The 13,581-nt window shown below is 38.5% G+C and overlaps 1 protein-coding gene across 6 annotated transcripts in view; it reads left to right on the plus strand.

The window, feature by feature from the left end:
• The window catches only part of MIER1 (MIER1 transcriptional regulator), a 43,918-nt gene that overhangs the window by 28,722 nt on the left and 1,615 nt on the right, over positions 1-13,581 (plus strand). For all 6 annotated transcript variants that reach the window (XM_075508950.1, XM_075508952.1, XM_075508949.1 and 3 more), the window contains 9 exons: positions 113-245; positions 2,439-2,503; positions 2,828-2,900; positions 6,230-6,381; positions 6,966-7,047; positions 8,392-8,486; positions 9,003-9,130; positions 10,836-10,975; positions 11,842-13,579. In XM_075508950.1, the coding sequence (XP_075365065.1) occupies positions 113-245; positions 2,439-2,503; positions 2,828-2,900; positions 6,230-6,381; positions 6,966-7,047; positions 8,392-8,486; positions 9,003-9,130; positions 10,836-10,975; positions 11,842-12,167 (1,194 nt within the window). In that variant the 3' untranslated portion in view covers positions 12,168-13,579. The remainder of the gene's footprint in view (positions 1-112; positions 246-2,438; positions 2,504-2,827; positions 2,901-6,229; positions 6,382-6,965; positions 7,048-8,391; positions 8,487-9,002; positions 9,131-10,835; positions 10,976-11,841; positions 13,580-13,581) is intronic.

The raw sequence follows: 13,581 nt of genomic DNA on the forward strand, positions 1-13,581 counted from the left end.
ATAAAAGCTATTTGGGTTTGATATATTGACAATTTTGGAAAAAATATTGCCAAAATAGTATTTGTCACATACAAGGGATAGCTGATCTCCTGTTTGCTTTTTTATATTTAAGGAGGAGACCATAAAAGATTCATCAGGTCAGGAAGATGAGACACAGTCATCTAATGATGACCCAGCACCATCTGTTGCTTCTCAAGATCCACAGGAGATAATTCGCCCTCGTCGATGTAAATATTTTGATACAAGTACGTACAGTTTAGTACTAAGCACAGTAATCTCAATGTGATTGACCTTTGGTTAAGAACTGCTCGAGTTAACTAGTATTCTGTTTCTGAAATATGCATGTTGATACATATAAACATTTGTTTCTTCTCTTTCGTAACGCTGTTCTTGATTATCCTTATGCTCAAAATAATAGGCAACAAAAAAGTCTTATTTTTAGCTGAATGCTAAATCTCTGCAGATAAGGGACTCTGTGTAAGGACAGTAGATATTCTCTCTTCTTAAAAGGAAGGATTAAATTTGTGGAAAAATTTATATTTCTACAGTTTTGAAAAAGCAGGTGCTCAGACAGTGTAAATCCTTTCATGACACTACTCTGACTGTTGTAACAGTCCAGTTTATGATCCTGCGAACTGGTTTGTATGGATGTGCCCTTCAGAAAAATTTTCTTGTACGTGGACTCCAGGTGCAGTAAATGACTGTTTAGTATGGTATTACCTTACCATCGTCGTTTCAGCTGCCAGTTCATACTAAGGACATAGGTAAAAATACTTGCAAGTAGGAAATGAACTGTTCCAACTAGATAATTGCTGCACAGTGCGTGATTATCGTGACAAGGCCTGGTGACACCAGTTTATGTACTCATTCAAAGAAGGTGAGAGTCCAACTGAAGGAAAAAGTAAAAACTGACATTTACTAGGAATAGAACCCCAGATTTCTTCAAGATCGTTAATACGGAAAACAAAAGCCATGAAATCTGAAAAAGGGCAATAGATTGCTAAACCTGAAATAATGAAGGGGGAGACAATGATGAAGAAAAATTTGCTTCAAGAATTCCACATTTGATACTGTTGCCAGCACTGTGGACTGATTATTTTCTCGTTTTGTTTAAAAATTGGGTTTGCATCCGTTTGAGACCGTTGAGCTAGTGTTAACGTAGCTGTCCCTTTAGACAACTCTCATTTCTGTGGCAATCTTACTTAATGGGATCTGAACCTTTTAGTATTGAGCTATCAGCAGGGCCATTTGGACAACAGGTATTTTACCTTTCTTTGATGGAAGTGACTGTCGCCGATGTTTGAATTCCTACTGTTCTATGTTTTAACAAACAAAAGTTAAAGCAATGGTTCCTTATGATACCTTATCCTTGATACTTTGTAGCCATGACATTGTAGAAATGCCATTTTCTAATCTGTAGTTTATTTTAATCCAAAAATGCCAGGGAACCTCAGCATGTAGCTGTGCAGAGGATTGCAAGTATCTTAAATGAACTCTATTTTTTAAATGTAGCATTAGCATAATGCAAGTGGATTGCATTAGGTTTTGGCGTTTTTACCATGTTCAGCTGTGAATAGAATGTAATTTAATGTACAAATAATTTTAGTGCTGATATTGTCACGCACTATACATAAACCAGATATTGCAGTTGCTTTCAGTACATTGTGAAAGGCAACTAGCCTATCTCATAAAGAGCTTAAAGTTTTTGTCAGTCCTTACCCAAAATAATCTATTTTAAATGCTGGTGTGCATCTCTGAGAAGTACATCCAAGGCTACTAAATCCCAGTAAGACTGAGAAAAGCACGCTTGCAGATTTCTCGCACCTTGTGCCGTAGTCTACCTTAAATTCAGTGACAGCTGCTGTAAGGGAGAAAGAACAGCAGTAACTAAGCTAGGAGCTCATTGAAAATGGTGTTGAAACCCATATGTGGATGCTGAACATCCACATAAAAGTACTTCCAGAAGGTAACCGTTTGTAGTAAATTTGGATGTGGATCACCTCAACTGCTTCGAAGCTGGGTGAGGGAAAGCAAATTTTAATTAGGTAGTAGTAAAATTGATGGATGTATTCGTTTGTGCCTTAACTTTTCAGAGCCTGTTGTGTATCTTAATCCATTCTAAATGTGAACATTGGGTGGGTCATTTTTTTAAAGTTGTCAATACTGAAACATTTAGTATTGTCACTAAAACTGCCATTTGCACTTCCGTGGTGTTAGATAAGATGGCAGTGAGTCAGAGCAGGGCTGCTGTGCGGCTGGAGGCTGGTGGGATGAGAGGCTGGGCTCATGTGCCCCCATCACCCTTGCTGCGGTGCCCCAGGAGCTGGCTGTGACATCCCAGGCCCCCTCGCTCAGCCCGCTTTGCTGGTGGCTGGTGTTGGCATCCACGGGCCCCATCACAGCTCATTTTGTGTAAATGTTTGAACAATTTCTTGTAGATAGTGAAATAGAAGAGGAATCTGAAGAAGATGAAGATTACATTCCCTCAGAAGACTGGAAAAAGGTAAATACTAAGTGCTGTTAAAAAAGTCTGTATTTCATGAATAATAAGTTGATCTGTTACCTAGTAACTCTGAGCTCTATAGATCACCCAAATCCTCTCCAGTTTTTCCCCATAAATACAAGAGTTTTGATAGTAAGAAGTCTTAGAGACCTCCCAAAATAGTCAAAAATCAATTTCCATATAGTGCCTGTTAACTGTATTTTTAGATTTTGAACAATGAAAGTTTTAAGGGGTAAAAAAAAAATATGGTCATTCTCTTGTTTGCTAACAAAAAACATGATGGCTGTGGTTGCTTAACTTCTTGTTTCTATTATTTCAAAACAGGAAATCATGGTGGGCTCTATGTTTCAAGCTGAAATTCCAGCTGGCATATGCAAATACAAAGAGAATGAAAAAGGTGAGACTTTTTGAGGTTATTTTCTAATGGGGAGAAATAAAAGATTTGATTGATGTCATGTGTCTTGCAAAATAAAAGAACTCCTTCAAGTGAAAAATAGAACCATCATCTCAACTGTAGTTCATCCTGTACTTCACCATCAGAGCTGGAGTCTTGGAAGGGGAAAAGAAAGATTATATTGCTGGCCTGTTGCCTATTGAATCCTTAGAATACAAGAATGCCTATAGAATACAATATATATTGTATTCTAATTTGGTAGTGTACGCAAGCTTTCTATGTAGCTTATGTTAACCTCTTCACCTAGTATATTTAGTTTATGTAAAACAGAATAGATAATAAATTGTGTTGCTGGAATTGGATTAACACGTTAAAAGAGGCAAAATGGTACCATCAGCTTTAATTTTCATGTTGTATAACTGTTCAATCAGTATTAAAGAACCTCTTGTTCTACTTTTGGGTTTTTTTCTAGGAACTTTTTCCTCCCTCACAACCAGAGCCTTTGGCTGTATGCTGTCAATATAATCAAGTCAGGAAAGGTAGACCCAGTTTAAACCCAGCTGTGAGCTTAAAAGAAGGCAATTTTCCTGCTCATTCAGCCCATTACTAAGAATTTGTTTACACTGCAGGTCAGTTTGAGACTGCGGCTTTTGTAGTTTTATATAAGTTAGTTTTTAACCTAGCCAGCACAAAACTCGGTGCCTTCCTAGAATCTGAGTATTGACTCAGGTAGTAGCAGTTGTCTTGCTTCGAGCTCCAGGTTGCAGTAGCCACGCTGCAGCCTGATCTAGCTAGAAGCTGTCTAAAAAGAGCATCAGTCCTGCTATTGACTTAGAGCAGACTCACACTGATGCATTCTGTCAGCTCTGGACTTCGTAGCCAGAGAGATTGAAGAGAACGTGATTTAAAACTACGTGAGAAGTCAGGAGCTTCCATTAAAAATAGAAAATGGCAAATCAGAAAACAGCAGCTTTTTAGCTGTGAAGAAGTTGCTCTTTGCATGCTTTCGTGCTTCTGTCTGAAAATAGAGCTTTAACTACATATTTGCCTGAGATGCAGTAAATTATGCTTTACTGGTCAGTCACCTGCTTTTCCTGATATTTACTCAGCTGTAAATGGCTTCTGGCCTCCAATAATAAAAAAGATATAGCTGCTTTCTGCATTGCAGTAACCTATATAAAACAGTTTTTCATAGTCTTGCACGCTACTCTTTGCAGAACAGAGAACCTACGTCATGGACAAAAACCATTGAGGGGAAGAGTTAGGGCTACTCTGGTTTTATATACCAGTGGGGTTTTATATCTTCTGCCACTTCTTCCCCTTCTGCTGTGTTTTGGATGTAATCTTTGACAGAATTCCAACTGGAATGTTAATGAAGCTTAAAAAGTTGAAAAATAAATGTCCAAGACTATGTATTTAGTACTTTCATGTACATATCCCATCATCTGAGTTGTTCTCTAATGAAGGGGAAATTCTAACTGTAAAATTCCCAGACACTAAGAAGGCTAGTCCTTTCATATCCAGTCCCATAGGCAAAAGCTCAAAAATGCTAGAACTCTTTAAGAATAACCACATTGCTTTTCAGAATGTGTTCTGACATGCTGTTGTGAGGAAAGAACGACCGTGTAATCTACACTAAGCTAATTACAGTGGACTGGCTCTCTGAGAAGTATGCCTGGAGACCAAATTAGCTGCTACTAAACTATTTCAGGTTATGAAAAATCTACAGAATTAAAAGATATGTTTTCAGAAGGCTTGGACTTGAAAACCAAAGGATAGCTCTGAAAACTGAAAGGTGCTGAAGCTGCTTTGAGACTTACTGACTGCTGTCATCCATAAACGTTGCAGCGTACTTGGCTTGCATCATTAAGGGTGGCTTAGAACCAATTATGAGTTATCTCCTGAAAAGAATTGTTGCTTCTGCTGGAGTTTGTATCCCAGGATGCCTAGAATCTTTTTCTTAAATGAGCAGCCAAACATCAGATTAGGACTAGCTTTTGGGGGGGGGAGCTCCCAGAAAATTGCTGGGACCTGTTTCCAAAGAGTATGTAATTTGTAAAATGGAGCTGTCTATCTTTGCAAGACACTTACAAATTTTCCTTACCAGTTTCGGTTTTTTATTTGTAGTCTACTTTCACATTAAAAATAATTTTTTTCAAGTGGAGATGCACCTAGCTGCCACTCTGACCTTTCCACCTGCACGGAATGCTACCGTATCTTCCCTTCCCGTGCTGCCCATGCCTTCCCAAGTGTTCGCTCCTTCTTTCTCTTGTCGAGTAAGAGTCAAAGGTGCTCACTGAGCTAATGGAATCAACGTTAAAGTTACTTTCTTGCTTGTTTTTGTAAGGTTATCTTTCATTAAGGACTGAGACACAAGCAAGGTCTGGATACTTTCCTGATTCTGTTTAATAACCTGAATTTTGCTTTATTTTGCTGTACTGGTATTTTAATCCTGTAAAGCTTGTAGGTTCTTCAAAATAAAAATGGGAGATAATTCAGAGGATATATCATTTGGCCATGATATTTCCCATTAATTTCCGTTTACTGTGGCTTCCCTGGTCTGAAAGCTCATGCAAAAGCTCTGAATAAACAGTAGAGATTTGGTAGTATTAAAATTCAGCAATCTTTACCTGAATGATTTTGTTTTAGAAAGTGTTTCTTGGAAGTAGTAGGAAGGTCTTAGCAAAGTTTCCTTTGAGGAGCTGTTTGACTTCAGAATGTCTGGCATCTGGGTGTCATCTTCCCTGGACACGTAGTGGACCTTGTTGCTGGCTTTTGCCAGCCATGTTAGCTGAGACTTTTATATTTAGTGGTCCAGACACCTGGTAGCGGTTTTAGCACCATTTTTGGTGGTGCGTGTTTTGGTTTTATGCGACTGATCCTAATTGTCTTGCAAGAAGACAGATATAATTAATTTCTGAAATAGTTTTCCATGTCTGCTGGCTGCCATCAGCAAAACCGCGCTGCTCAGGGAAAAGGCATGCTGGATGGATCGTTCAGGGACTGTAGTTCAGGGGTAGTGCTGCTACCTCGTGATTTGAGAGGCTTCAGGAGGAGGACAGGGCAGGTGGAGTTTCTGGCGTTTCATAAATGGGTCCTAGAATCTAGAGCACTGATTATGCCAGAGATTTGAAGACAATATAAGGTAGAGTATCCTAGTCATTTGGATTACTGCATTTGTGAGACTATCTTTTACCTGCCTTGTGTGGGTTCTGGCTTAATGGTGGTGCTCTAAGGACCTTCCAAGGTTTCATAATCACTAGCCTTGTAAGAAAGAATAACTTCTATATTGTTGTTTTAGCTTGCTTTTCTTTTTCCTGTGGTTAATTCAGTGTATGAAAATGATGACCAGCTGCTGTGGAATCCTGACTTCTTACCAGAAGATAAAGTGATTGAGTTCCTAAATGAAGCATCAAGGCGTACGGGTGATGAGAAAGGCCTAGATGCAATTCCTGAAGGATCACATATTAAAGACAATGAGCAGGTATAGAAGAATAATTAGGATTTGTAGTTTAATATTGCAGAATTAATTATCCCTTTATTTTATTTTATTTTATTTTACTCCCAAAATTTAAAATTGCTCTTGAAATAGCTTTATTATTCCTTGTGGAAATAGAAATGTGATGTTTTTTTTTCCTCTTGGCAAATATTAAACTGTTAACTTAGGCTTAACATTGCTTGATGTATCAGTGCATTATTTTATAAATAAATAATTGTGTATGAATGAGTTCTGTTCTTTCAGTTACAGATTTTTTTTAAAGCTATATGAATGCATACGTATTTTTTTTCTTCATACAAAAAACCCCATTAATTTTACGAATGTGTGCAGTGGGTGAAAATATTAAAATACTTTAGTTGGCTATATACTTGGATATGTAATTAGAAATTTGGAAATTTAAACAGAGGAAATATGTCTTTGTACTGTCTTAAATTATATTACATTCATTCAAAGAGTTTATTTTTAATCTTTTCTTAATAGGTGTTAGTGATTTACTAAGTATGCTTCTGTGGAACAACATAATTGAGTGGTATCTAGAATGTTAAATGTGTGTCTTTTCATCTTTCCAGGCATTGTATGAACTGGTTAAGTGCAATTTTGATACTGAAGAATCATTACGAAGGTTGAGATTTAATGTCAAAGCAGCCAGAGGTGAGCATACACTGAAAGTTAAGTTTATATTGTGGAACTCTCTTTTTATTTGTCACACAGGTATCGGGTTTTGCTGTCAGGAGGCTGAGCTTGACTGCATGTAAGCCTTCAGTATCAGTCCCATTTAAATGCAACCGTCAGTGAATCTCTTATTGTTCTCTGAGAGAATGGAATTAGCAGATGTAGTATACACGGGTGCATGCTCAAAGAGGGCGTGTAAATTAACTTCCTGTCAGGAGAGCTTGATATTTATATCTGTGACTTTAATAAGAAGTAAAAATTTAAAATTACTTCTTAGCAACTGCATCGTGCATTTCTTGGGCATTTTGTTCTTTGTTCTTCTAGACCTTTTCAGGCATCAAAGTTAATGGAACAAACATAAAATATAAAATGAAATAATTCACAATTCTAAATAAAGGAGAACAAGCAGCTAAAGCTTTTATTTAAAAAAGTATAACACTAAAAAGACTCTGCTCTTAAAGATGCTTTTGGGGCCTTAAGGATTTCCTGGTTTGGTATTGATCTTTATACTCGAACAAGAAACTAAGAGAAGGCACGAGTTATTTTCCTTGCACATTGATCTGTTGGTTCTGCTTTCAAACCTGTGGCTTCTCCAGAGTTTGCTGTGCAAATCACAAGGCAAGAATGATCAAATAGAGAAGATTAGTTTGTTCTCCCACTGTTTTAATCCTTATTTGTTCGTGACCTTAAGAATCAATAAGGCCAAATTATATTAAGTTCTTAGAAGTGTGGCTGAAAGTTATTAGGGGTTTATTCTGGCTTCAGGGGGGCCAAGATTTCCTGCCTGCCAGTGTGAGCAGCACAGTTGCTTTTTCTGCCTAACTGGAACTAACAGGCTATCATTGCTTGCTCTCGCCAGCAGTAAAGCTCATCTCATCCCTCATTCCTTTTCCCCTGCTTCTTCCAAATACCAGCAGCCAGTTTGAGTCCACAGTATGAACTCCTTTGTGCTGTGTCCTGCCTTGAAGGATACCTGCTTCCTATGGTTCTAGGGGCAGAACGGCCGGACCAAGTTTCTAAGCCCTTCTTCCTCTTCCTGCTGCTGAGTTATTTCCCCCATGCGGCAGGGCTGGAGTTACGTACCATTTATAACAGTCCCTACCGCCTAGCTACTTAAGGCAGCCAAGTTTCCCACCTACTCACTGGAAGGGAGAAATTTCATTTTTGTCCTCGTAAGTGAAATTTCTGGAGGTGGTTCTCATTTAGTCAGCAGATGGTGTAAGAAACTTGAATACCACGTATGTTTTCTGTCACTGAAGTTTTCTTTTGTTGCCCGTATGCTTTTTTGTTAAGTATTTTCTTTATTGCATTTCCTCGCTATAGAAGAATTATCTGTTTGGACGGAAGAAGAATGTAGAAACTTTGAACAAGGACTGAAAGCCTATGGCAAGGATTTTCATGTGATTCAGGCAAATAAGGTAAACACTGATTTTAAGTGTAGTTCTCACATTTTTTTTACAGCAATGTAGTTGTAAATAAATTCTTATCCTCAATTTCCTTCACAAATTACCATATTTACTTCCTCTGATTTTTACCACATATATGTTCAAAGTGGTTTGTCAAGTCCAGAATCCTCTGTAACTGTGAACCCTAAGTTCAGGAAAGTGCAAAAATCCTGCTGTGCATACAGACAGGGAGATCTGCATCCCTAGAGTCTTACTCTGCTCTTGAATAGACTGGGAAACAGACTCAAATATTTCTCCTGAAGTTGCTGCTTGCGGCAGCTCATGATATCTTCAGTATTCTTAGAAACACTATTAAACTTTGCATTTCAGTTTCTGGGTCTCTGAAATTTTGAGTCAATAGTTTCCTCTATTTCCTATGTTGTATAAAGAAGCACTGACTTTGAATTTCACACCTTTTGATTTAAATGGTAGCTTTTTGCCAAAAATGTATTTAAATTCATCAAAATTTGCATGGCACATATTTCCTAGGTACGAACAAGATCAGTTGGTGAGTGTGTAGCATTTTATTACATGTGGAAGAAATCAGAGCGTTATGATTTCTTTGCGCAGCAGACCCGATTTGGAAAGAAGAAATACAATCTTCATCCTGGTGTAACGTAAGATGTACATTATTTTTATGTGCCTTTACATGTTGGATCTAAATCTTTATTTTATACTGCTCTAATTTGAAATGGTATGACAAGCTAGGGATTCCATAGTCCCAATTTGCAGCAGGAAAACAGCCAAGGTGTAAGAAAAGCTTACTAGTGCGTATAATGCAATTCCTAAAATATGTTTATTTGGAATAAGGCCAACAATTTGCATCGAACAGCTATTTAATTGAGTTTGATTTCTGTTGAAGTGTTTCACAAATGTAACATTTCTGCTAAAATATGTGGAATTTTTTAAATGCTTGTTTTACTTTGTTTTATACAAAGGCGTTAGTCACAAGTTTCGGGTGGGATTTGTGGTACATGCTGTAGTATACAGCATGTTATATGTCTTGAAATGTATTGTTTGGCAAGAATTGCGGCCAACACAGTGCCCTATACTAGGGCTTTTTTGGGTGTGTATAGCTCCTTTCCCCATTCGCGTCTCTGCCAGGCAAAGAGGGAGATGTCTGTGCGTAGCTGTGTATTTTCCTCCCTCAAATCTGAGCAAGTGAGCCAACGTATTCTTCTGCCCTTCATTCCAATGCTATGATTTTAGTATCCCACTCTTTCCGCTGACATTCTCCAAGTCTTTTTACTATTATTTTTTCTTCTCATTTGTTCCTGGCTTCTCTGTTGATCCTTCTTTTTAATAGGATTGTTTCTTTAAACATTTTAGAACTGTGTGTTGGACCACTGAAGTGAACTTGCAGTATGCCATTAAGGGTTGCCATCTGTGGCTTTGTAAAGTAGATTGTTACAGAGAAGCACCCAGAGCTGCTGGATTTTCTTAACCAGTTGTCAGGGACTGTCTTGTCTCCCCCTCTTCCTCCACCTGGGTGGGGGTTTTTTTCCATTTTTGCCCAAATTAGTAGACATTTTTGGTCGTTAATCACGTAAAACATTCTCCGATTCTTTTGCGGTTGACTGCATATGGTGATCAAAAGTGGTGTCGTTAAGGATCGTACTTGTCTGTTCTTGAATGTTTTTGCAGATGGATGTGGGGATTTAGGGTGCAGTATCAGTTCCAGAACAATTATGTGTGAGGATATGCTGTTTCTGGAATTAATCCAGACTAATACCATATGTAGAAGGGCTTTTACCAACCAGCCTTGTTTGTTTAAATCTTGCATAAGAGATTTACTATTAGTGACCTAAATTGTAGGACTGTAATAGATTTCAGATATGGAAATGTCTTATCTTTAACTCTGAAGTTTTTAATTTGCTTTTTACTTTACCCCTTTTGAGGTTGTACGTGCCAAAACTTATTTACTTTAATGCTGTTATCACTGCCGCAGCAAACTGCAAGAGCTTAGTATGAACCTGCCTGACAGCATCACCTTGAAAACACAGTGCACGACATCACAGCGTGTTGAAGTTTCTGCTTGTGCATGGGTTCATGGGGCTTAGCGTAAGCACAGGCTGAATTTATATAAGCTGGCTGCAGTGATTGGCCAACAAATGTGTAGTTGCTGTGGGCAAACCATACACGGGCCAGTTAGGACAGGAGATCTTAAAGTTGTTAACTTTGCAAGATGAATCTGTGCGTTTCAGAAGATATAAAGTGTGAATTGGTCACACTTGCACTATATGCAGTGAGTATTTTTGTACAAGTAACACCAATCCCTTACACAGCAAGGGCAATGCTGAATGTGCTGTTTCTGTTGTGTAGCGATTATATGGACCGTCTCCTGGATGAAAGTGAAAGTGCTGCTTCCAGTAGAGCTCCGTCCCCTCCTCCTACAACTTCCAACAGCAGCACCAGCCAGTCCGAAAGGGAAGACAGCACAACCAGCAACAGTAATCAGAATGGTAAGTGCGTGCCCTGTCCCTCCTCAACAGAGTTGCCGAATCATCAGAGACGACAAGCCAAATGAGAAGTTCGGCTTGCCTCTCTAAAAACAAGTCTGTTTTAGTTGTAAATATTTTCCAAGGTGTTTTGTTAAACGCAGCTTTAAGTTAAAAATGTTTTTAAAAAAAGCTACGTGTTTGCTTTTAGCCAGTGGTCACATACTGCAGATAAATCTCCACTAGAACCTTCCTTTTAGATGTAAACAATCTGTTATTGTCTTCCCCATGCTAGTGTAGTGTAATGCTAACTTTGTGAGGAGTCCCGTGCAAGATATTTAAAACAACTGAGAGAGGAACTGGGCTATTGTGCAGCACACTGGTGCTTCTCCAGTAACACCGTTAGCTATTCTTCCCAGACGTGGGGCACTGAAGGGCAGTTAGGAATGGGAGAAGAGCCGGGGCACGATCACTCGTGAAGGAAGAAAACCTCAAAAGCAAGGGACAGTCGTTCTGAAGGAGCTGAAGTGAAAGCAGTAGCAAGAGGAGGGAGGAGTTTGGGGGCTGAATCAGATTGTGAAAATTGAGTGGAAGCTACAGAAACTGCCCAGGTGAGGACAGTCTACCTGCAGCTTGTACAGTTACGGGATTCCAGGACATTTTCTTGGCTGCTGTTGCTTGTAAGGGCTTCCATAAACTCCGTCGTGATAAGTCTGTCATTTGCATGCAGATAAATCACTCGTTCGTCGCACAGTGAGGTTATGGAGAACAGTACTGGCTTTTTACTTCAATGAGACTAGTTAGACTTCTGCTTTATTGACCTATCACGGATTGTTCTGTTACTGCTTACGCTTCTATTCTCTTTCTTACGGTGTGTCTCTGTAACGCAGGGGTGTCTGCTAATGGGCCAGGTGAGATACCAAATAAAGATGAAGCAAAAATTGAAGGATTGCATATAAATGGACCTACCAGTGGCAAGAAAACACCTCACACTGATCTGGATACAAATGGGTATGAAACTGAAAACCTTTCCATTGACCCAAAACTTGCTCATTCAGCTTCAAGAAACGAAAATGATTTTGAAGAAAAAAATGAAAGACCTCTAAAAAGAAGAAGAATCAACAGCAATGGAAAAGAGAGTCCAGGTTCTTCAGAGTTCTTCCAAGAAGCAAACTCACATGGGAAGCTTGAAGAACTAGAAACTTTGGATGACTGAATACTAGGAGCTGATTTTATTCCTTGGAGTAAATTTTGGGTGTCTAAAATTTTCAGGGTTGATGGGTTACCTTACAAAATCCAGTTCCATAAAACAATCTGCTGAGATTTTTTTCTAATACCTTCTAGTTAGCTCTTAAGATCTGATTGTTTGGTTTTTTCAGTGCTGAAACGCAGCAGGAGAATATTCCCTTTCTCAGAGCTGGCAACTCTAGTTCTGGGAACTCTAAGGCTCTTAAAAATATTTGGCCAACAAATCAGTGAGTTTCTGCAAAAAATAGATTAAAGAAACTCCTGTGTGTACTACACTATTTAAGCATTGTACAAGTGAACAAAGCATCCTATTTGAAGCGGGGGGCTGGTGCAAATGTCGCAGGAAGTTAGAATGAAATACAGAGTGCCAAGACACGCGTCAGAGTAGGCACAGAGACTTCCACTCGTGCTAGCGAGAGAAAAGTGTCATCCCATTGTTAAGGAACCCTTATGAATCCTGAAAGTTATGAGCACAACTATTTTTATATATAGAAGTTTTAAAAGGTAAATAAATAAACCAGGTCAGGTTTGTATATGTAAAATTGTTGACATCAATGATGTCTTTCCATATTCTTTATCTGGGCTAAAGAAATACATTCTGTATTTTTCCAGATTTCTTTGTAGCCTTTGAAAGATTTTTACAGTACTTATGTCTTGATTGAACTGTCCTTTCTTAAAACAAAAGCTTGTATAATTTTCTTAACTTGTATAGTTGGTAAACTTTTATGAGAGAATTGATATCCTGAGTCTAATGTCAGCTTCATTTTATTTTGCTGAAGTCTTTTTCTAAAAAAAAAAACCCACAAAAAAAACCCCCAACCAAACCAATTGACTTAAAAAATGCTTATTAGTCACCAACATGTTATTTTCTTCTCGGAAAACAGTAAACATCATCAAGAATGGTTAGAAGTCATTTGATTCTGAAAACACGATTTTTCTTACTTCTGGTTTTTTGGCAAATAGCGATGCTAAAAATGTGTTAAGCACGATGCTTGCGTTGCACAAATTTTCTTGCTTTCATTATACATTTTCTCATTTTATTTTGAGCTCCGATAAATTTCACGTCAGCCAAATGCTTAAGTTTACTAACCCTTGTCGGCCGAGATGGGGTGCTAGCCTATCCGTTGATTCATTGTCAGTCTATCTGTCATCTTCTACATTTCACTGAGCGCAGGAAGGGTAGGAAGTGGGTCAGGTGATTCTGGCTGCCCAGGTTAGAAATGGACGTGCAGCTGGTAACCTGAATTTCGGAAAATTAGTGGACCTTGTATGGGTGGGTATTTCAGTGGGAGCAGAAACACCACGTACGCATACGTGGTACAGCACATACACATGTATGCATTCAGTATATAGATTCACCTGGGTAAGAAGTGAGAGTAGGT

The sequence above is a fragment of the Mycteria americana genome, chromosome 7, assembly GCF_035582795.1.
Source record: "Mycteria americana isolate JAX WOST 10 ecotype Jacksonville Zoo and Gardens chromosome 7, USCA_MyAme_1.0, whole genome shotgun sequence".
Lineage (NCBI taxonomy): Eukaryota > Metazoa > Chordata > Aves > Ciconiiformes > Ciconiidae > Mycteria > Mycteria americana.